At 34.9% G+C, this 24,598-nt stretch overlaps 1 protein-coding gene across 1 annotated transcript in view; it reads left to right on the forward strand.

The window, feature by feature from the left end:
- Positions 1-8,087: 8,087 nt before the first annotated feature.
- Positions 8,088-24,598, forward strand: part of LOC128214801 (protein CLEC16A-like) — a 19,579-nt gene continuing 3,068 nt past the window's right edge. Inside the window, 16 exon segments of the mRNA XM_052921464.1 lie at positions 8,088-8,250; positions 9,641-9,769; positions 10,281-10,414; positions 11,320-11,387; positions 11,629-11,709; positions 12,119-12,224; positions 13,603-13,726; positions 14,242-14,431; positions 14,827-14,877; positions 16,263-16,281; positions 16,284-16,372; positions 17,862-18,012; positions 18,875-19,031; positions 19,427-19,527; positions 23,724-23,776; positions 24,273-24,497. Of these exon segments, the coding sequence (XP_052777424.1) occupies positions 8,174-8,250; positions 9,641-9,769; positions 10,281-10,414; positions 11,320-11,387; positions 11,629-11,709; positions 12,119-12,224; positions 13,603-13,726; positions 14,242-14,431; positions 14,827-14,877; positions 16,263-16,281; positions 16,284-16,372; positions 17,862-18,012; positions 18,875-19,031; positions 19,427-19,527; positions 23,724-23,776; positions 24,273-24,497 (1,755 nt within the window). The 5' untranslated portion in view covers positions 8,088-8,173.

Consider the following 24,598-nt stretch of genomic DNA (forward strand, 5'->3'; position numbering starts at 1 on the left):
TCAGCACAAATAACCACAAAATGCAGCACAGAATCATAAACACTCACACACTCTTCACTGGTCTAACAAGCCGTAGTGATGTCAGCATTTCGACTCAGCGACTGTAATAGATACTTTCAAGAATGATAAAAAAACTCTTAATGGAAATCTTGATAGCTTGCCATTTCCCTCAAAGTTTGATGTCACCAGGTTCAGGGATTCACTTTATAATTGTTAAATGACATGAATTGAAGTCTTCGCTCACTCCGCCCTTTCTACATCATTAAGATTTTATTTCAGGTATCAAACTGACTTAAAATACAACCTCATTGGCTGACCCATTCATGACATTGTCAACGCAAAATCTGATGCAAGGATTGTGTTTCAAATGAGTGGTAGTAGGTGGACCTTTAAACACCCACGAAAGTTGAACTTCATACTGATAAAGCCTAGTACTTAATGATTGCCTATCTGCAATTTTATTGGCTGTAAGAATAGGTTGTTTATTTGGAGGTCTAATTTTACTGACAAAGCGCACGCCTTTCAATCAAACATGATTTTGCCCCTCCTACTAAAATATTTTAAACTGAGGCAATATGATCACATATTGTTTTCTTCTTTGTTTATCTTTATTTGAGATAAACTGTCATTGTTCTGGATTAGTATTGACTTCACAGCACTTAAAGCTGCACTCTCACAGGTTGAATGTTTTGACAACTTTTCTATTTTTTCTCTTGGAACGAAAATCCATGGAAACCAGTGAAAAAAGATCGTAGATATTTATATTAAAGTTCAAAAATTGATGTTTTATGCATTTTTCTTAAACCGTTAGTAACAAAATAATAATGCTATAAAACATTAATTTTCAAACGGAAATATGAAAATCAACGATCTGATTTTTTGTCAACAATCTTATATCATTGGTTTGCAGATATTTACGCAAAAAATTGCTCTTTCCAAGACAAAAAATAAAAAAATAAAAAAGTTGAAAAAAAATGTTATATCTGTGGGAGTGCAGCTTAAAGATTATGTTGTCTTTGTCTGTTTGTGTGTTGTTGTATTTTTAAAAAAAATCTTTCAAGGACTTGTCCTTCATGCATGCCATCTGTGATGGGTTTGATGTCGCCTTAAAATAGATGTTCATCATTAATTAAAACAATTAAAAGACTACTCCTATAAAGAATTATGAATCTTAAAGCTGCACTCTCACAGATTGAGCGTTTTGACATTTTTTTTATTTTTTGTCTTGGAACAAGCAAATATTTGCGTTAATATCTAAAAACCAGTGATTAGAGACTAATGACAAAAGATCAGATCGCAGATTTTTATAATTCCGCTCCAAAATTGATGTTTTGTGCATTTTTCTTAAATGGTTTAAGCCATAAAACATTAAATTTGGAATGGAAATATAAAAATCTGCAATCTGATCTTTGTCAACATTCTTTCCTCACTGGTTTGCAGATATTTACGCAAAAATTTGGTAAATCTGTGAGAGTGCAGCTTTAAGACTCACAATACCATATCCATTATTTCCTGATAACAGATGATAACTTGTTGAGCTATCTGCGTGCAAAGCTCTTCTGTTTTTTTGGTGATTAATGCCTAGTATCATAAGTCAGTTTCACAACAAAACTACTTCTGCATTTTTTAAATAGTGTGTAAATGCAGAAACCACAGAATGGCAAATACATACTTCTTACAGCACTGTTATGCTGTCGTCACAAATCACTAAATGCCGCCGGCCGACGTTGTAAATGCCAGTTTTCACTAAATATCAGCCGGTGGCAGGACTGCGGCAGTTATGATCGGCCGGCGGCAGTCGGCATTTTAGACGTTGCCAGCAAGCAGCTGAGATTTTAAGAAAAAGTTAAATTTCTGGCGACGTCGTGGCGATTTTTTCTATTTTTGCAAATCGGCAGGTGGCAGGGCTGGCGCATTTTTTGTTCGCGCGGTGGCAGGCAAGTGGCAGGCGGGGCGCAGGCCCATTTTTCCTTTGCGATCGAGACCTCAAGAGTCTACAAAAATCGGCCGGTGACTGCTAGAAACTAACTGCCACTCTCCAGCACCCAGCCTGCCACCGCTCTGCCACCGCCCGATTTCAATATATCGGCCGGTGGCAGCGCGGAGGCTGGGAGGCGGCAGTCAATGTCGGTAGGTGGCAGGACTGCGATCTGCCGATTTCAGACTACCAGACATTAGTTTGTAATGAATTGACTATTACCATACATAACAGTTCCCATGGCGTTCTTAATTGCACCAGATCGACTAAGAGACTTAAGAATAGCAGAGTTAAGATGGCGGCTTCGAAGAAATGCATATTGTGATGTTACAACTTTTACAACTATGAGAAATCAAGACCACAAGGTATGATTTATATATCAACCGAAAATCGGCCTGCCACCGTCAGATTATCAGGCGGGCGCAGAGCGGTGGCAGCTAGATCGCTCAATCGCCGGCCGGCGGTAGTTGTAAATGGGCTGTCCCCCGCCAGGTCGCAGGACGGTGGCAGTTTAATTCTATCTGCTGCCGCCCTGCCACCTAACTGCCACTTGCCGGATATTTTGGGGTGTCACGTTTCCCGCGAGCCTTTGAAACCAACTGCCGCCAACAGGCGGCATTTTGTTGGCAGTTATATGTGACTGCTCTCAGCGATGTGTAAAATATCGACCAGCGGCAGCCAACATCACGACTCTGCCGATGTCTAAAATCGGCCGGCGGAATTTAGCAATTGTGACGCTAGCATTATAGAAGTATGACACTTAGGTCACAAAATAATAAGGCCAACCATTTCGTTTCAACTTTAATGTAAACAACCAATATTTTGGTTATTCAAGCAATAAGTATGGGGTATAGTTTATCACAATTTCATAATTAAAGGGACTAGACATCAGTTCGTCCAAAAATCTTCAAGTACCGTATTTCCTCAAAATAAGCATTTAATTGTCAATGCGAGCTAGTAAGAGGCCAATGATCATCAATTTACATGGTTAGAATAAGAAATGCAACACTTGTGAGCTCCTTTAAAAAAATGATAGATTTAAAATTGATATAATTTAGTTTAATTGCGAGTAGAGAAAGAACAAATTAAAATAAATTTTGACTCTAATCTTAAAATTCACTATAAGTAGTGTTTAATCAGAATTGAAATTAACTACATGTACCTCCAACCAAAGAAGATTCTCATGAACATTTTGCTATTAATATGCAAATACAAGCAATAACTTAAGCTATCTATCTGAATTTTAAATGTTGTCATAATTAAACCATTTATTTTATCACATTATAACTTTTCATAGTGCTTTTAAGTATCTCTTAGTAACTCTTAGTATTTCATAGAATGTCGTAAAAGTTCTCAGTAGCGCTTAGTTTCACTTAGAAGTTCTTAGCAACTCTAAGTAGTTCTTAGTCTATCTTAGTAGCTCCTAGTATCTGTTAATAGTTCTAAGCAACTCTGAGTAGGTAGCTCTTAGTATCTTTTAGTATTTCTAAGTAGCTCTATTCTTAATAGCTTTAAGTAGTCCTTAGTAGCTCTTGGTATTTTTTTATAGAAGCTCTAAGTGATAGTTAGATGACATGAAGTAAATTCTTAATAAGAATGGGCAGAGTGAGTGTAGTGAACGAGCCCTTCTTAATCATTAGGAAATTACTTCAGAATACAACCTCATTGGCTGATACATTGCCAAAGCAAAATCTGATGCAGGAAGTGTTAGTATCGGATGAGTGGCAGTAGGCGGACCTTTAAACACCTGCGAACAATGAAATTCTTAATGATTAAGTCTAGTATGTAATGAATGCCTTAGAATCTATTTTTTTTGTTTAGGATAGATATCAAAGAGGCTCATGGTATTGTCGCCGGTCCCAAGGAGTTCGAGCCATCGGGGTTAAACTGTATACCATTTTTTTTAAATCACCGTTATCATGTGGGATTTGGGCCAAGCAGCATCGCTATATCTTTTCACAACGTTTAGTCTCATATACTAGTATTACAAAACTATTGCCAATTGGGCACTTCATATATAGAGCTTCATAAAGCCCCTTTATTGTTTGTTTGGCACAAAATGTTTATTGGACACACAGTGGACTTGAGAATAATCTGTCTGTGGTGACTGTGATGGGTTGATGGTAGCCATAATGAGGTTGAATGAGCTCTGGCTTGACGTTTTTAGAGCCCGTCTGGGGCTCGTTTGATCATGAGTGGGCTTGTCTGTAACCACAATAAGGATGCTGGAGACCTATTTTGTCTACAAGACACAATTCGATTGATGGGGTTTGAGGAAGTTAGTGGACTTATAGAAACACGTTTTTGCTTTCTAAATACTGTTTCAACCTAGAGAAAAATGTTTATTGGGTTGTTTGGTATTAGAATATTTACACATTAGGTTGGAAAAACACAAACTGAACTTAAAAGGTGAATCGGGCTGAATGGGCATACTCACACAAATATTTTATACATGTATGTAGCTTGTTTTACACTGGATGCGCTAAAGTAGGGACAATGCATGGTTGAATTGACTTTTAATATGGAACAAAAGCGGTCACTGACAGCTATATCCCCCGCCTCATGGGAACATTTTTTGTAACGAAAGCCAATCAATGGTAAGGGTAGATTCTCTGGAACATAAGAAATGCGTAAAATTAAGAAAGGGCAATAACTCTTTCAAAAATGGTCAAATTGCGAAAGCTCGACAATATGCACTGCGTCACTATATAGTCATCAATCTTTGAAAGTTTGGTTGAAATTGCATGAAAAACGTAAGAGGAGTTGTGAAGAAACCAATTTTAAATGTAAAAAAAAAGGGCAATAACTCTTTCAAAAATGGCCGAATCGCGAAAGCCCGACAGTATGCCCTGCATCACTATATAGTCATCAATCTGTGAAAGTTTGGTAGAAATCGCATGAAAAACGTAAGAGTATTTGCGAAGAAACGAATTTTAAATGTAAAATAAGCAAAGGGCAATAACTCTTTCAAAAATAGCCAAATCGCAAAAGCCCGACAATATGCGCTGCTTCACTTTATGATCATCAATCTGTGAAAGTTTGGTAGAAATTGCATGAAAACCATAAGAGGAGTTGCGTAGAAACCAATTTTAAATGTAAAATAAGCAAAGGGCAATAACTCTTTCAAAAATGGTCAAATCAGGAAAGCCCGACAATATGCGCTGCTTCACTTTATGATCATCAATCTGTGAACGTTTGGTAAAAATCGCATGAAAAACGTAAGAGGAGTTGTGAAGAAACCAATTTTAAATGTACAATAAGCAAAGGGCAATAACTCTTTCAATAATGGTCAAATCAGGAAAGCCCAACAATATGCGCTGCTTCACTTAATGATCATCAATCTGTGAAAGTTTGGTAGAAATTGCATGAAAAACAAAAGAGGAGTTGCGAAGAAACCAATTTTAAATGTAAAATAAGCAAAGGGCAATAACTCTTTCAAAAATGGTCAAATCCGGAAAGCCCGACAATATGCGCTGCTTCACTTTATGATCATCAATCTGTGAAAGTTTGGTAGAAATCGCATGAAAAACGTAAGAGAAGATGCAAAGAAATGAATGTGGGACGGACGGAGGTACACACGCACGCACACACACACACGCACGGAATCGCGCCTACCATTACTATATCCCCTCGCCTTTTCAAGGCGGGGGTTAAAAAGAGATAAAATATATTTATTAGCTGTTTTGTGATTGTAGTTATGCTATGACTTCAAATAAAACGAAGATTTTAACAAAACAACGCTGTCGATATTATCATATTTGTATTTTCACATTCATTTAATGATTTTGACCTACATTTTGAAATGTGTAGTATTGAATGTCTGTATGAAGTACATTATGAAACAGTTATATCATCTAATGATTACGATATGTTGCGTTTTTATGCCACGTATGCAAATTGCACTTGTGGTATGTTTTGGACGCGTTGGTAATTGATAACATTGACTTTTTTAATAAAATGCCATTAGTTGAAAAGAACATTAGACATAATGATGAAGCTAATTTTATTCACGTAAGATATCAATATCAATATTTATTACAACTCTTATTCAGTAAGCGATATTATGTTCAGTAATTGAAGAGAAATAAAAATGTTATCCTGTCAGAAAACATTTAAACTGCACGTATTCATGTTGTTTTTTTTCATTCTTAAAATAATAAGAATCAAGAATGTGTTAACTTCCAAAGTATCAGCTGAAATATGAGTGTGATTATAGCTTTTCATGATAATTTAATGTATTTGAAATTTTAGCAATCCATGCTTATAGCATATGAGTCTCAAAGAAAGGACAAATAGATAAATGAACTTAAAAAGAAGAAAAGAATATTGAAAAAATGGGGTATTTTTCATACTCTGGCCTTGAAATGATCATTCCATGTACCTTGAAGTGTTCAATGTTGTATGTAAATTTTAATTGTCTTATTATAAAGAAATGCATTATAATTAATTCTTCCACTTAAATATTTAAAGTATACTAAATCGGTTCGGAAATGTTCTGAACGACAAAAACAAGTGAAAATACGATTCTCAGAAAAATGTGTTAGAAATTTAATACCAGCTAGGCAGTCAGTATTTATAACTCTGTGGCTTGCTTTAGATCATTATCACAGAGGTGTTAATAAACACTGACCCTGAGTAACCTTTATCAAAATGATAAGTTTGGAGGGCAAAAACTCTGGACTGTATTGACATATAATATACATTCTCCATCTATGTTAATGTATATTGTATTGTACAATGAGAATACATAATACATTTTATCATACATTGTAAATGTGTATTTAAAAGATGTGAATAATGTGTGAATTATTTCAAAATTAAAAAAAAAGTTAAATTATATATTCTTGTTGTTCCTTTATTTTGAAACGAGCCTATTTTTGCGAAAATGCATGGAAACCAGTTATATAAGAATGCTGACAAAAAATAGATCGCAGATTTTTATATTCAAGTTCAAAAATTGATGTTTTATGCATTTCGGTTTAAGCCATAAAACATTTATTATCGAACGGGAATATGCGATCTTATCTTTTGTCAGCAACCTTTTATCACTGGTTTGCAGATATTTATGCAATAATTTGCTCTTTCCAAGACAAAAAATAAAAAAATTGTCAAAACGGTAAATATGTGAGAGTGCAGCTTTAAGTGTGATGAGTAATCAATATTAAAATTAAGTAACACACCAAAAAAACCAAACAACGTATGACTTAAAAACATTTAAAATGTAGATTTGATGTAATAAAATATTATTTATAAGGCCTAAAAAAAATATGTCTGTTTCGGGTAACCTGACCACACCTATAAAAATGTGCCGACCTTAACTATTTTTTATCCGTTTCTGAGCAAAAAAAATATTCGTTAGCGAATAGAGTGTGTTATGAAGAGCGGATAAATGCAGATTTTAATCAGAATTATTGTTTACATGATAAAACAAAGTCAGGCAATGACAGTAATGTAGAAAAGACTGCCATGTGCAAGAAAACACTCTGAACTTACAACAGATTTAGGAAAAAAAAAAAATCCCTACCTAGAAATTCTGGGAAGGTTACCCTAAACAAACAATTATTTTTTTTGGCCTAAGTAAAATTTTAAAACGTTTTTATTCTTACTTGGTTAATTGCGCTTCATTTTGTAAAAATAAAGGTTTAAGTGTGTTTTGGAATAACATAAGTATGCATACATATGTATACATATGAAAAAAATAAAAAAAAGTGGGGTCGTTGGGGGGGGCTATATGACCAATTTTAAAATGTGAGTGGGGGCTATTTGACCGAAATGGGGGCTTTTTGACTTGGGGGCTGTTTGCCTAGGAAGCATATTTTCAATCTAGATATTTAAAAAATATATGATATTATGACATAAAACTGACATAATACATGATCGTATGAGGGGTACATAGTGTAAACGTAAACAAACACCTGTCAAAATTCACATGTGACAGTTTTTCATGTTTGTTAAAAGAAATATGATTCGTATTTACCAGTTTCAAGCAACCAATCGACATTGTTGTAAAGAGCTTGAGTCCATGGCTATGCAAAACAATATCTGATTAGTTAATATTTGTTAAAATAACCAATCAAACACCCCAATACAAATCCGACAGGAAATTTAATCCAAGATGGCTGCCAAATGACAGAATATTGACCGAGTTCAAACAATTTTTGTTTATTTCAAGTTATTTGGTGATTTTTGTCAGAAATGTTCAACAAAAGCAAAGGCTGGCTTCCAACATTTTCATCAAAGCCCAAAAATGCTCACTCGCTGGAGCAGCTTAAGTAAGAAAACTAAAAATTGTTGGCCTGTTGTTGTCACCGTTGACGGGAGTGACAGTAGTTGTCCTGACTTTGACTCACCAAAACAGTTATTTAATTTTTGTCACCTTAGTTGTTTTTTAATGAACATCTTGTCATTCAGATAATGCCAGTTAGTTTTTTTAATAGTTTTAAAAAAACATAATTGCCCAAGGCCAAGATCAAAATAGTCTTATAAGAAAGGAAATGTTCTTGCCAAATTCAAACTCACAGAAGAACACATCTGTTTAATGGCTATTGGTATTTGATGTAAAGCTTACAAGTGTCTCTCTTAGCTTCAGGTAAGGGCATAATTGGGCCGAAAGATGCTTAAAATTGTGCAAATTCCGATATAAAAATGAAACTGATTCATAATGAATTGTTATAAGCAGACATGTGAACCTCTTGCAATGTCAGAGAGGTAGATTTGGGTCTCAAAGCCAGTATAATAGGTTCAAAGGCAGTAGAAATTCTAATTCCTTAAATTTTCAAGCAAAACTATGATGGAAATAATGTAAACATGAACTTAATTCAACTTGATAGAAATTTGCTCTGTATGTTTTATTCGATTGTAAGTTACCTATTGTTTATGTAAATACATGCATGCTTGCTTTTCATTGTGCCAGTAGACTAACATAACATCTTATTGAATGGGGTGTACAATACACATCTAGTAAGAGATTTTCACGATTTATCTAAATTGTGACTCAGATAAGGTTTGTTTATGCAGGTTCAATCTGCATTTAATAAGCATCTACAAAATGAGAATTTTCCTCACAAAATGACTGGTCAGAAAACATTGTTGTCATTACTTGAAAATTGTCATTACTTGAAAATAAGCCTCCAGATCAATTAAAATGCCAACATTAGATAAACAACAATGAAAAGTAGTTTGAGAAATACTGTACCATCAGATTATTGCATGACAATGACTTGGAATTTTATATATTTTTATTGCTGCTGGCTAAATGGACAAGCCTGCCAATAGAACTCAGCAAATTTTCATTGATTGGTGGGAAATCAGAGACAGCAAGTGTTCTCTATGGCATTCCTAAGTGGACAGTACTTGGTCCATTGCTATTTTTAGTTTATATCAATTAATAAAAACCTCCCCAAGGTGATACAGTTTTCCCTGCAAAGTTGTTTGCTATTGAATGTCATCTCTAGTGATCTGGACATACACATTGACATTGTAATCTGGAAAAACTCTGCAGAATGAAATACTTAAATCGGATTCATACTCACCATCCCAGTGGGGTACCGGTAATCATAAGCATACATGTATCATCAAATGTGTAGTAAAAAGGGGAGTAACAACATACAACTTACCCAATTAACTCCTTTTTAAGTATTAAATACCTCTATTGGTTTCTAGGTATCTGTACAATGTGCTGTGCAAGAACCAAACTGTCACTGAGCACAACAGGGGGTTGCTTGTGGAAACCCTGCGATGTATCTCTGAGATTCTCATCTGGGGCGACCAAAATGACAGCAGTGTGTTTGAGTAAGTTATACAACTTTTAATGCAATGGGAAACTACTTTTTTACTGCAGGATTGTAGGATTACTATGTATATCCTTATCTTGATGAAGCCTTTAATCAGGGCCAAGTCTGCTAATTTTGTAATAATCTGTAGATAGAACTCTTCCAAAACACAGGGGCAGGTTGCATTGTTTTGATACACCACGCCCCCACCCGTTTTTTTTTTTTCTTTCTTCCTTTTTTTCTAATCATTTTTTTAGTAAGAATATGATGTGGTTACAGTTACCACATCATATTCTTACTAAAAATTGATTTAAAAAAACAAAACGGGCAGGGGCGTGGTGTGTCAAAACAATGCAACCTGCCCCTGTGATCCAAAATGCATTGAATTTAATACATTAATTGCCTGGAGAAATGTTGTCTTTTTATTAAGTGTAAATATGATTTAATATCTTTATAGCTTGAGGTTGTCATTATCTGGGTTCATTTATAACACAACCAGGAGTATAATTTTACCTTAATTGCTTTTTCAGCTTTTTCCTTGAGAAGAATATGTTGACGTTTTTCCTGCGCTACATGCGTCAGAAGTATGGTCGTTTCATCTGTGTTCAGCTGTTACAGACTCTCAACATTCTGTTTGAAAATATCAGAAATGAAACATCACTATGTAAGATAAACTTCCATTCTGCATTATTTTGTTTTTTTGTATTATTTAATTTATTATGGTATCAATTTCCTAGCTTATTAAAAATGGGTATGTCAGCAAGGGAGTGGCATCAACAATTTGTGTGCTTGGGCTGTAAAATTGCCATTCATAGACTGAGGATTTAAAAAACTTCACACAAACTTTCTCTTGTGGAGTGTACAAGACCCAATACTGTATATCAAAGGTCAATGGTCAAGCTTCCTTTGTATTTTTTATTCAGACTGGACATGCATAACAAGATTTGAAATGTTATGGCACAAATGTCGCCATGACTGGACAATTTGTCACCTGCAAGAGCCTTTCTCTGTTACTTAGATCAAATGTGAAGATGAAAGATCATTTGTCAAAATTCCTTAGTTATTGGAGCTGTAACTGGACCATGTTTTTTTACTTTAACTTTGCACTTATGTTGCCATGACTACACTTATATCAAAGGTCACACATTAAGTTCATGGCTCTAAATTCCTTGTATTGTTTCTTGCTTATGCATTTTGGGAATACAAAGTAACTCTTCAAACATTTTCATCATAAAAAGCCTGTTTGTTATCAGCAGACTCATGTCTGTACGCTTAAGGTCAAAGTTACACTAAAGGGTTTTTGGTCATTTTTTTTTTATTTTTTGGATTTACCAAAGAAGTACATAAAATTTAAATAGCATTTCCCTGATCAAATTGTGAGGTTGTTACATGTATCAGTTTCGTTATCACCGACCTCGGTATACTGCTTTTAAGATATATGCAAATACTTAGCAGTTTTAGTCTGTAAGTTCTAAAAGTTTTTCCAGACTTTATGGATATGCATTTACATATAAAATTATGTGATTGTTTACCAAATTCAAATCATATGCCTATTTCCTTGTTATACAGATTACTTGCTGTCCAACAACCACATCAACTCTATTATTGTCCACAAGTTTGACTTCTCGGATGAAGAGGTGAGATGTGTTTTCATGACTTACCGGTACTTAAAACATGTACTTTAAACAGGATTGAAAGATACCTACTTCAAAACCTTGTCGCTGTTTTTCGTTCAATTTCAAGCTCCTGATGCAAGTAAGCTTGTTTCAACACTATCAAGACTAGTAAAAAAATAATCCTAAATAGTCAAAGATAAAATGACTTTCATTGTTATCTAAATAAAATATCATTATGACTCGTATCTTTGTTGCGTTATAGGTGATGGCATACTACATTTCCTTCCTAAAAACCTTGTCTCTGAAGCTGAACAAGCATACCATACACTTCTTCTACAACGAGGTACAGTTGCCCAGATGTCTGCTGTATTCCCTGATAAATGTTCTCAAGTTGGCCATATACAATTTGATTGCTGACCCTGTTCAGTTTGAAGTATTTTGCACCCTTTCATTAGAAAAAAAAAAGTGTAAAAGTAAAAAATGTCATGTCATAGCATTGGTGTTGTCATTGTTGTAGTTGTTGTAACTTAAAAATGATTAAGATCTTAACATGAAACTTGTTAATTTTGACAATATCCACATGTTTTGCATACAAGTATTATAAACGGTAACTTTGGTAAAAATATTTATGTCACTGAATCAAAAGAAAAAAATAGATGAGCATGAGCATTTGTTTGCAGAGCTTTTTTTCATTGTTACCATGTAATATTATTTGATAAAACTATATATAGTATCTTGTCATATTTTTCTAGCATACGAATGATTTTGCCCTGTACACCGAGGCAATCAAGTTCTTCAACCACTCCGAGGGCATGGTGAGAATTGCTGTGCGCACCATCACTCTAAATGTTTACCAAGGTAATACAAACCTGATTACATTATAAAATCCATACAATATTTTTTATTTTTGTTCATGAATTTTGGGTCACCCTACAAATTACTCTTACACAATGATTGTATGTAATAAACACCCAGCTGAAACGCAACCAATGTAAGCAATTGTATGCAATAATTACACTGCTGACAGGCAAACCGATGTAAGCAATTGTATGCAATAAACACACTGCTGACAGGCAAACCAATGTAAGCAATTGTATGCAATAAACACACTGCTGACAGGCAAACCAATGTAAGCAATTGTATGCAATAAACACACTGCTGACAGGCAAACCAATGTACAATGTAAGCAATTGTATGCAATAAACACACTGCTGACAGGCAAACCAATTGTATGCAATAAACACACTGCTGACAGGCAAACCAATATTAGCAATTGTATGCAATAAACAGACTGCTGACAGGCAAACCAATGTAAGCAATTGTATGCAATAAACACACTGCTGACAGACAAACCAATGTAAGCAATTGTATGCAATAAATACACTGCTGACAGGCAAACCAATGTAAGCAATTGTATGCAATAAACACACTGCTGACAGGCAAACCAATGTAAGCAATTGTATGCAATAAACACACTGCTGACAGGCAAACCAATGTACAATGTAAGCAATTGTATGCACTAAACACACTGCTGACAGGCAAACCAAAGTAAGCAATTGTATGCAATAAACACACTGCTGACAGACAAACCAATATTAGCAATTGTATGCAATAAACACACTGCTGACAGGCAAACCAATGTAAGCAATTGTATGCAATAAACACACTGCTGACAGACAAACCAATGTAAGCAATTGTATGCAATAAATACACTGCTGACAGGCAAACCAATGTAAGCAATTGTATGCAATAAACACACTGCTGACAGGCAAACCAATGTAAGCAATTGTATGCAGTATACACACTGCTGACAGGCAAACCAATATACACAATTGTATGCAATAAACACACTGCTGACAGACAAACCAATGTAAGCAATTGTATGCAATAAACACACTGCTGACAGGCAAACCAATGTTAGCAATTGTATGCAATAAACACACTGCTTACAGGCAAACAAACATAGTTACAAAAATTAAGTCGATACTTTATAATTAAATTATAAAGATAATATTATGTTAAACTTGACCTACTCTCAGCTTGCTTAAATTTTCTGCCACAGAAACTTAGTTTCCAATTGCCAATTTGCTATTATCCTATTTACTCCGACATAAGTTGACCTCGGCCAGAAGTCGAGGGTCTATTTCTCATCCAAAAGTCAGGATTTTGGATGAACTCATCCATAAGTAGACACCAAACTAAAACTATTAATAAACCAATTCCTCATCTGTTTCAGTGAAAGATGATGCCATGTTGCGCTACATTCGAGACCGCACAGCTACTCCATATTTCTCCAACCTTGTCTGGTTTATCGGCAACCACATCCTCAATCTCGACATCTGTGTTCGAAACGACTCTGAGTAAGAACCCTTTGAGACATTGTTGTAAAATGAGCCCTGTTCTGGGAAGGGACAGCTTAATGTTTGCAAAGTATTGTGCGTCAAAAACAGGCAGTCCTATCTATTTCTAGAACATATTTGAAAATTATCTCTGATTCAATAAAACACATTACGTTATCACTTGTTTTTTAAAATCAGATCAAATGAAAAAATCTCTTTCTCATCATTATATCACTGCCTTTGACTCATTTTCACTGGCAACATCAAATTAACTTTGAAGTTATTGATAAGTTTTCTTTTCCTGAACAAGAAAAGCAATGTGTCATATAAGTTGTACAACACTTCCACTGATCTGGTAGTTTTATTATCATTTAATTTGGATCTTTTTTATGTTAAATAGTCCAAATACTCAAATATTGTATATGACTTAAGTCTGTTTGCTTTGACCTTAAAAACATGGCTTAGCTTAATTGTAATATAAAGCCTTGATTATCCCAACATGCCTTTTTATTCAGTTGTTTATTTGTTAACTTTAGTCACCGTAGCCGTGGTCGCCTAGCAACGCTGGTAGCCGAACACCTGGACCACCTTCATTATATTAATGACATTCTCCTGATCAACATTGACACCCTGAATGACGTTCTTACCGATCAGCTCCTCAACAGACTTCTTGTACCACTCTATGTATACTCCCTTACCAAGCGTAAGAGACATGACCTGAGAAAGGTGAGCTCTTCTTATAAACACAAGGTTATCCGCATACAAATATACAATGTACATGAGTTTTTAGCTCTACTGGTCAAAGACCAGATGACCTTTACTTGGCACATTTTAACATAGTTCATGCAACTAATCTGCTTAAAGCACTTTATGTTCTCAGATGTTGAACGCGCAACGTTTTCAGCTAACCTAAACACAAAACATGAACTATATGTTTGTTGCCTATTACCCATACATTCATGCTCTGGTTTATTAGTCCTATTGTTAATGATTTTAAATTTTGGCATTTCCTAACTCTTATGTATTTATTCATTATTTTAAATAGTTTATTTGCTGAATAAAATTATTACCTATATGAATATTAAATGACCAAATAAATAATTGAAGAAAAACTTTTTCAGAGAGACAGGAAGTATGTGAGCTCTGTGGTGTCCCTCTTCCTCCTCTCCCAAGTAAGGTTACACTATACTACTAGTTATTTCTAACTGTCAACATTGATTGGTATAATTTAAAAGCTAACTAGTCTTTATACAAAATTTGCTTGAAAAATTCATGGTTATTCTTTTGTCAATGTTTTTGAAGTCATTGTTCCTCAGGTTTGTATTTTTAATGAAAATTAATGATCCTTTTTTAGCTCTACTTGCCAAAGGCCAGAAGAGCTTATGCGATGGTAATGTGTCCGTAATATGTGCTTCTGTGCACCAGTGCGTCTGTAAACAATTCCTTGTTAACACGATACAGCCTTCAGTTTTGATTGTATCTTGATAAAAACTTGTACAGTATCTACATATCCATTAGAGCTCGGTTCCTTTCGAAAACCAGCCAGATCCGCCTACGCATGCCTAAATTATGGGCCTTGATAGTATAAAAAATCAGTGCGCCTGTAAACAATTCCTTGTTAACATGATACAGCCTTCAGTTTTGATTGTATCTTGATGAAACTTGTACAGTATCTAGATATCCATTAGAGCTTGGTTCCTTTCGAAAACCAGCCAGATCCGCCTATGAATGCCTAGATTATGGGCCTTGATAGTATAAAAAATGCTATTGTGTAATTAATTGCTTGTTAACACAATACAGTCTTTAGTTTTGATTGTATCTGGATGAAACTTGTACAGTATTCAGATATCCATAAGAGGTTGGTTCCTTTCAAAAACCAGCCAGATCCACCCAGTCATGTCTAGATTATGGGCCTTGATAGTATAAAACATCAATGTGTCTGTAAACAATTCCTTGTTAACACGATACAGCCTTCAGTTTGATTGTATCTTGATGAAACTTGTACAGTATCTACATATCCATTAGAGCTCGGTTCCTTTCGAAAACCAGCCAGATCCGCCCACGCATGCCTAAATTATGGGCCTTGATAGTATAAAAAATCAGTGCGCCTGTAAACAATTCCTTGTTAACATGATACAGCCTTCAGTTTTGATTGTATCTCGATGAACATTGTACAGTATTTGGATATCCATTAGAGCTCGGTTCCTTTCGAAAACCAGCTAGATCTGCCTATGCATGCCAAGATTATGGGCCTTGAAATGATTAGATTATGGGCCTTGATAGTATAAAAAAATGCTATTGTGTAAAAAATGCTTGCGAACATGATACAGTCTTCAGTTTTGATTGCATCTCGATGAAACTTGTACAGTATTCAGATATCCATAAGAAATTGGTTCCTTTCGAAAACAGTGATATTGACCACACAAACCCAGCCAGTAGAGCAAAGGCCCTTTTGGGCCTATTGTTTACTATTGGCAGAGTGTAAATATGATGGGAAGAGAAATTGTTTTAAAAAATGCTTGACTTGGTGAATTAACATGACAGTGTTTGATTTTAGGTTTTCCTGATAATTCGGCATTCCCGCTGGTGAGACAGTTGGCTGAGATAATATTTCATGGAGAAGTGGACACAAAGTCGGACACACAGACTTCAGAGTCACCAAGAATGGTATGAATAAAAAACTTCATTGCATTTCTGCGGTGATTGAAAGTTCTTCTCCTGTAAAAACATACTGTGAAATCATTAATGTTCGTGGGCATGAAATTTCGTGGTTTGCCGAACAAAAACAATTTCGTGGGTACTTGAATTCGTGGATTTTCATTTTTGAAAAAAAAATCGAAGATGCGATCGTCTGCATAATATCCATGCGCTGGCCCGTGATTTCCGTCTTCTACGTCACTCGGTTTATGACACTCGCTAATGTGGTACGACATGCCAATTAGTGCATATACCCATGTCACTTATCGATTTAATTGGGAATAAAGGTAATAAAAGAAGATGTACCCTGATCATAAATACAGATAGGGGAAGCCATTGAATGCCAATTAAGAATTTTGCAAACTGTGAAAACACCGAAAAGGTGCGTATATTGTCACGTTCGGTGCTTAGTAACCTTCAATGTACTAGTAATCGATTAATTATTTCATTAAATAAAAAAATCGAGTATGGACACTCATCACGAACATCTTGTAAACTTGGAGATTTTCATTAACAGCACACGTTTAACCACGTGCTTATAACTGTCATTTGCTGCATAAAACACATTTAATTGATTTGGTTCATTATTTGTTAAAGGCAGATATAATACATTAACAGAATAATGATTGTAAGTTATACAGTGAGACAGGTTTTAACACTGTATACTGCGACCTCTGTTAAGAATATACTAGAGTATGTAGAGTTTGAAAATCAAATAATTGATATTAGTTGTATTAGCCTCACTTGTGATGTGTCAACAGAATATTCTGCTTGACCCTGTATTACATTGCATCTTGTAAAAAGCAACAGAACTTTAAACATTTTTTTTTATGTTTCTTATATCAAACAGATAAAATAAGCTTTCTAAGCTTGTTGTTACATAGTAAGGTTACCATTTACAGTTACATGCCTACAGTCTTTATCTCCAAATACTTACCTTGATCAGTTTTGAAGGCCAGGCCCCAATAGCACGCAAATACTTCAGTCAAATCTCAAACTCAATAACATCAAAATTGATTGAAAAAAGTATATGTTTTTACATATTTTTAAACCGCATTCTATCATTGAATATGTTGATTGAAATCCTTGGTCTAGATTCCAATGAAAAAATATTCTACAGCCAAAAATGTATTTGAGTACAATTCATTGCCTGTTTACAATTACTCAAGTATATTTTTGGCTCTAGAATTAGTTTTTTCAAGATCTTTCAATAACACATTCAATGAGAACATATGTTTTCAAAAAGTATAACAACATTCAAGATTTTTAAAAATACTACGCTTTTATGTGATAAAATGAGTTGGGATTGAGATTTGACTTTTAAAGTATTTTTGTGATATTGGGGCCAGAAGTGTTAACACAATGTATCTCAATTCTAGAATTAGAAATAGATCTAATTTGGCTTGATGTTGTAGTTGTTCCACTTAATTACACTTAAAACACTTTTTTTTATCCATAGCTGGTGCGGGAGTTTACCGCACCTGACGAAACCTTGGAAGAGACGCTGGGCAGTAGTCGTGGTCTGAGGCCCCGTAACTCATCCATTCGCATACAGGAAGGTAACTCCACGTTCTACCGGCGGAGCGGTGTGTCTGGAGAGATGGCCACTGGTGCATGCCCACGTGGCATGTTGTTCCCACAGTCCACTTGACTCACTGATTAAAACTACATGGTTTCACTCCTTTAACCTCTCCTACAGCACCTGCTAACTGTCAACCTTTTAGTTACTATGCATTTAATAAAAAAACTGTTGTAATGCACACTGGCTAATTGTAGCTTCAATGATATTGATGAACATTTCAAATCAAGCTGCTTTAATAAATCTCTTTCAGTGCTAGCTTTCTGTAAGTGTAAGTCTACTTTAAGACTTTTAGAGTAAGAAACAATTGCCATTGAAGGACATCTCTTTTATCTATACACAACCTTTTATTTTAGTTTACCCGGTAATTAAAATGCTCCTTCACCATAGATTTTGTTATTTTAGTCATGTGACCAATCTTGCTTTGGACCTTGCTTAACTTAACCATGAAGCCCTGTTTGGTGTGTGCCTCTACCTCTGCAAGTTGTATGGCTTTTGACAGTAGTCTTTAAAGTATAAGGATTTCTTACATTTGCTTTGTGTGGCTTGGAACTGTGTGTGTTTTGGATATTAAATTGCTTCATTTGTTATGGCAAAGCTTTTATTATTAAACAATACTAAAGCAGTGTTTAAGTAAATTCCGGGAATGACAATGTTTCATGTGGCATTATGTCAGTTTATGATAAATATATATCACATTTATAATAACAGTAAGGGTGTTGAGCTCTTTTACAAGACTAAGCCAAATTTATCTGCTGTTTAACTTTCCTTTTATGCACATTGAAAATGGTGAAGCCTGTGCAAACATACCGGTACTATTAAGCCATGCTGTTTACTCAGACTTGACCGTTAAAAGACCTTATCACTAAACCCATGGTATACTTGATTGGTAGCTGTGACATCAGGCGGTGAGAACACAGAATTTGAGTCATCAAATGTGCCATCCCAGAATTCCACAGATGAGGAAAAGATCCTCTCCACCCAGCACCAGGCCCTCAGGCTGGGGGGCGGGGCAACTCAGGCACAAGGGGCATTTTCTCTAGATAATAGGTCAGTGTCATTTCTGTGATCATTATTAAGCTTGTCTATTTCATGAAGAAAAATAATGTTGAAATATTGTGATTTCTTTGCTCTTTGATGGGGTCATGTAAATAATAATAAAGGTCAAAACAAAAGACATAGTACACATGTTGCCAGGGATAATGCACATATATATCATTGGTCCATATCTCTGAATTTTCTAATTATTGAGTTTAATGGATCCTTTTGCAATACTCATATATCCATTTTATGTTATTTTAGGGAACCTTACATATAAGAAAGCTAATCCTTTGTGTATTTCAGGCCGTATCACGATGTCCCATTTCATCCCCTTGAGAATGACAATGAAGCCCTGATTGCTATCTACCAAAAAAATAAGAAAGCTTATCATTTGTGTATTTCAGGCCGTATTTGGAGGCCCTATTTCATGCCCTGGAGTGTACAGAGAATGACTATGAGGCCCTGTTTGCCCTCTGTCTGCTCTACGCCATGGGACACAATGATGGTAATGCCTGCTTGTGCTTTGTATTGATATCATCTTTATTTACAATTAAGATACAGACATATGGATGTTCATAACTTAACAAGTAATTTAGAAAAGCAAATGTTTGGTCAAAACTGGTAAAAATAGTGGTTAATTGGTAGGGATGCAAACGAATGGCAAAACTGATATTCGAATATTCGGTAATTCTTTCGATCGAATATTCGAATATTCGATTACCAACATTAATATTTTAGAAGTGCAGTAAACTATTATTAGTATTCACTGTAGTAATAGCCGGTGCATTTTAACCCTTCCTTGTCGTAGCCGGTTCACGCGACGGACCCTTATTTTTCACAAACTCAGCCACTGAAATTCCCAATTTTCAGAAGCAAAACAATCAAATAAAAAGCAATAGATTTTGAACATACAGAAAACAACTTCAATAATAATTTCCATTCCACTGCATTAATATTTGTAAACAAGGGGAAGATCGTAAATTTTCGGTTGAATGCCGCGAACCGGATCTCAGGGTTGTTATGTAGGACGGGCAGCCTCGTTCGGGAATTGACTTCTACTAAATATAACCTTTGGAAAATCAACCCAACTCGGGAAATGGTAAAATAATAAAACGAAAAAAAAAGAATTCTGACTAATCTATTGTATAACAATACAGAAAATATATCATAAAACGCTTTCATATACAGTTACATTTTAAAGCACGGATGTTATATCGAAGCATGGAAAACAGTTTGTTAGCACATAACTAGAAAATGTCATTCATATCATCAAGGCAATTTGAGCTATAGCACATAACTAGAAAATGTCATTCATATCATCAAGGCAATTTGAGCTATATTGCAGCCAAGCCAACACATTGCTGTGGGGGCCGATGCCGTAAATCCTTTATTTGCATGGTCATTTGGATATACTGAAAACTATTGAAACTTCTTTGATGTCACTTGTCTACTTGCCAGTTTTCGTAAAATTACGGGGACTGTTTATAATCACCGACGATGTATCCCTAATTGACATATGACGCAGATATAGTGTATTTGTCATCACATTCACGCCTCTGGCATAAGGGGTCACTCCTTATAAAAACAAAACAGCACATTTCGAGGCAATAGTTATATTATTTTATTTTTTATACAAAAAACATCGAATATTCGAATATCGATTTTAACATTCGAATACCAAACGTTTGATCGAATATTCGAATATTCGAAGATTCGTTTTCATCCCTATTAATTGGTGGATGGAAATGATGGTGAGGCCATTAACACCACAATGGTTGTGTAACATAAAACATGACCTTACCATGCCAGTGTTGTTGTTTTTAGCTCGACTATCCCGAGCATCGGCATTGGCATAACCACTTATGTTAAAGTTTTTGTAAGAGTTTGTGTACCACCTCAATTTTTTTCAAAGTCTATTGACATATGGCTTTGAAACTTTGCACACTTGTTCACCATCATGCCCCCAACCTGTACACAGGAGGAGGTAACTCTATCAAGTATTTTGACAAAATGATGCCCCTTTTTCTACTTAGAATTTACGTTAAAGTTTGCATACCACCTCAAATATTTTCAAAGTCCATCGACATCTGGCTTTGAAACTTTGCACACTTGTTCACCATCATCCCCCCCAACCTGTACACAGGAGGAGGTAACTCTATCAAGCATTTTGGCAAAATTATGCCCCTTTTACTACTTAGAATTTACGTTAAAGTTTGCATACCACCTCAAATATTTTCAAAGTCCATTGACATCTGGCTTTGAAACTTTGCAAGCTTGTTCACCATCATGCCCCCAACCTGTTCACAGGAGGAGGTAACTGTATCAAGCATTTTGACAGATTTATGCCCCTTTTTCGACTTAGAATTTACGTTTTAAGTTTGCATACCACCTCAAATATTTTCAAAGTCCATCGATGTATGGCTTTGAAACTTTGCACACTTGTTCACCATCATGATCTCAACCTGTGTACAGGAGGAGGTCACTTTATCAAGCTTTTTTACAATATTATGCCCCTTTTCGACTTAGAACTTACATTAAAGTTTGTGAACTACCTCAGATATTTTCAAAGTCCATTGACATAATTATGCCTTTCAAACTTTGCACACTTGTTCATCATCATGATCCAAACCTGTGAGACTTTATACAATGGTATTCAACCACCCAGCCTAATTGAATTACCAAGTTAGATAACTGTATTTTGCAAATAATGGCCCTTTATTATTAGACTTAAAAATTATGGTTAAAATTTTGCATGTTACCAAATTTAAGTTAATATCTCAGCACATCATGTATTCCATTGAAATCTAATCTAACAGGGTTCCATGCATGTTTCGCCAAAAAATTTCAATCCGTACACTGAAAAGCGGCGGAATAGTCGAGCACGCTGTCTCTGTGACAGCTCTTGTTTCTTATCAAATTAGGGTGTAATTCTGCACAAATCCCAATGATAGAACTTTTCCCAGATCTGAAAATTAAATTTTAAGTTTTGACCCAAACCAATTTTGTCTGAAAGAGTTGTTTTATTCTTAAAGGAACAATTATTCCTCATTCTGTTTATTTTTTTAAGCATTTTGTTTATTCCTAAGCAAAACTGGAATTCCGAAGTCACACATTTAGTCAAAATGACACAATATCTCCATTCAGAAAGGCCCTGGCCCCATTTCCAAAATGTCGAAAAAACAACAACTATATGCCCCAGTTGTACATATAATAGATAGCACTTGTAAAACTATGTACATACTTAATGTGATCTTGCAAACTGATATCAAATGGAGTTTCTTTTTGCTGGATTAAACTTGTGGATTATTTATCTTTTTTTTAAATGAAACCGTAATCTGTTGCTATATGTGAACTCAGATACGTAATTTTATGTTTGATACACATAAGTAAAGTGAGGCTTCTGTGAAGATAAATTTAAAAAAGTGCATCTCACATGTTTTAAACTTGACACATACACTTAAGAACACTTCATCAATATGTTTAAGAGGGAGGTGTATAGGTGTCATACTCTCACAAAAAAGGTTGTGGGTTCGATCCCCACAGAGGGACATTCCCATGGCCTCACATAATAAAGACCAGGCCCCAATATCACGAAAATACTTAAGTCAAATCTCAATCTTAATCTCAACTCTTTTTTCCACCTTACACTATGATATTATTGAAAATTACTAATGTTTTACTATTTTTAAAAGCACATTCTCACATGCATTATGTTGATTAACATGATTGCTCAATATTTAAAAAAAAACATATTTCTACAGCACAAAATGTACTTGAGTAAAACTCAAAAATAATAAATTGGACTCAAGTACATTTTTTGCTCTCAAACTTTTTTCTATAGAATATTTACCAAATTTTAATAATCAACATAATGAATGAGAGAATGCGATTTTAAAAAGGGTAAAACATTTACAATTTTGAATCATATGATGTTGCAATTTAATAAAAAGAGTTGATACTAAGATTGAGATTTGACTTAAGTATTTTCGTGATATTGGGGCCAGTACTTATTTCAACCCAGGCAAGTTCTATAAGCTGTCATCAAGCTGTAAGGAATTAATATAACTATGATTACGTTTTTTCTTATCTTATTTTGCTGCAAGCAGAAGGTGAAGGTATCAATGATGTTGTCTTTTGTCTATTTTTATTTTATAAATGTTGACCGTGAATTTGTTGTGAAAAGAAGTGTGTTTAGTTTAAACCTGTTTAGGCCTTGCTCTGTGTTCCTGAGTTTTGTGAATCAAGTATGAGCTTGAAACAAAAGAAATATTCTGACCAGCTGACTAAAATCACATATTTTATTCTGAAAGGCTTTAGGAATGCACCCTCCCACCCTGTGTGAAAAAATGTATCCTTTATTTAGCGATTGCACAATGATTAAATATAAACGAATAATCATTGATGGGCTCATTGTCGACATTGGCGATGAATGGTTAATCTACCATAATTGATTATCATAAAACTTTATTATATTGTTTTCATGTGGTAAATGTAAAAGAACAATTCAAGTTTTGAATCTATTGATTCTGTCATTCAATTTGCTGGACCAATTTTTACTAATATAACCCAAGCAGTGTGAATTTCTCAAACCAATATTTAGTAAGTAAATACACTTTTGATTATTCCTGAGCTGATGATCAATTGTGTTTGTTGTATTGATTATTAAATTTGTCTGATTAATGAATTTAACCTCAATTTCAGGCATCCACCAGGGCCTCATGGACTCAGTTTTCATGCCAACAGACCGATCCGAGGTAAAACAACATTTCATTTCCATCATGATTTTTTGCTGTAGGAAGATTGACCTTTGTATAAAAAGGGCTTCTTTCCTCATTTCCTTTCTTTTTTCAATGATGAGTGAAACATGTTATTAATTATTAATTTTATAAGACACTGTTTACCGAAGAACATGTTTTTAGCATACTTTTCATGTGTCTAAGATCTGAAAGAGATCAAAACGTTCTCTGAATAACTTTTAAATTAGATTTTGGCATATTTTTTCTTGAGTTCTTTTTGCTAGCTTTATAATTATCAACAAAACAGGTGAGTTGGTTAAAGAGACTGAGACTTTATCAGCATTGTCAAACACAAAATTAAAACTTGGCCTCGCTGTGCTCTTGTTCTGTCTTATAGAGAAACAGGTGAGTTGCTCTAAGATCTATTGAGTATTTTATTGTTAGCAATTCTTGGTACAAAAGCCAATTGCTTAGCATTATAGCTCAATGTATCCTTACCTCTCCCCTCAAAAAGGTGAAGGACAACTACAACGTAGCTCTGGTGGAACGTCTCATCAGGATTATCACGTATTCTACCCAGCCTGGCAGTAAGGTGCGCCTCTCCACCCTTGAGCTGTGTATACGCCTGCTCCAGCAGCTTGTTACCTCCCCTGATAAATTATTCCTGCAGGACCGACACCTGGCTGCCATAGAGAATGCCAGGGAATGTAGCACTCAACTGCTCAGGAACTTTTACAAGGTTTGTTGTATTGTGGTTGTAGTAAATAATTGTCAAAGATTTTGATTTAAAATTAAGAAGAGATTTGCTTTCATGAAAAATAGATTTTAATTGTTTATAAT

Source organism: Mya arenaria, chromosome 2, assembly GCF_026914265.1.
Source record: "Mya arenaria isolate MELC-2E11 chromosome 2, ASM2691426v1".
NCBI classification, from domain to species: Eukaryota; Metazoa; Mollusca; class Bivalvia; order Myida; family Myidae; genus Mya; species Mya arenaria.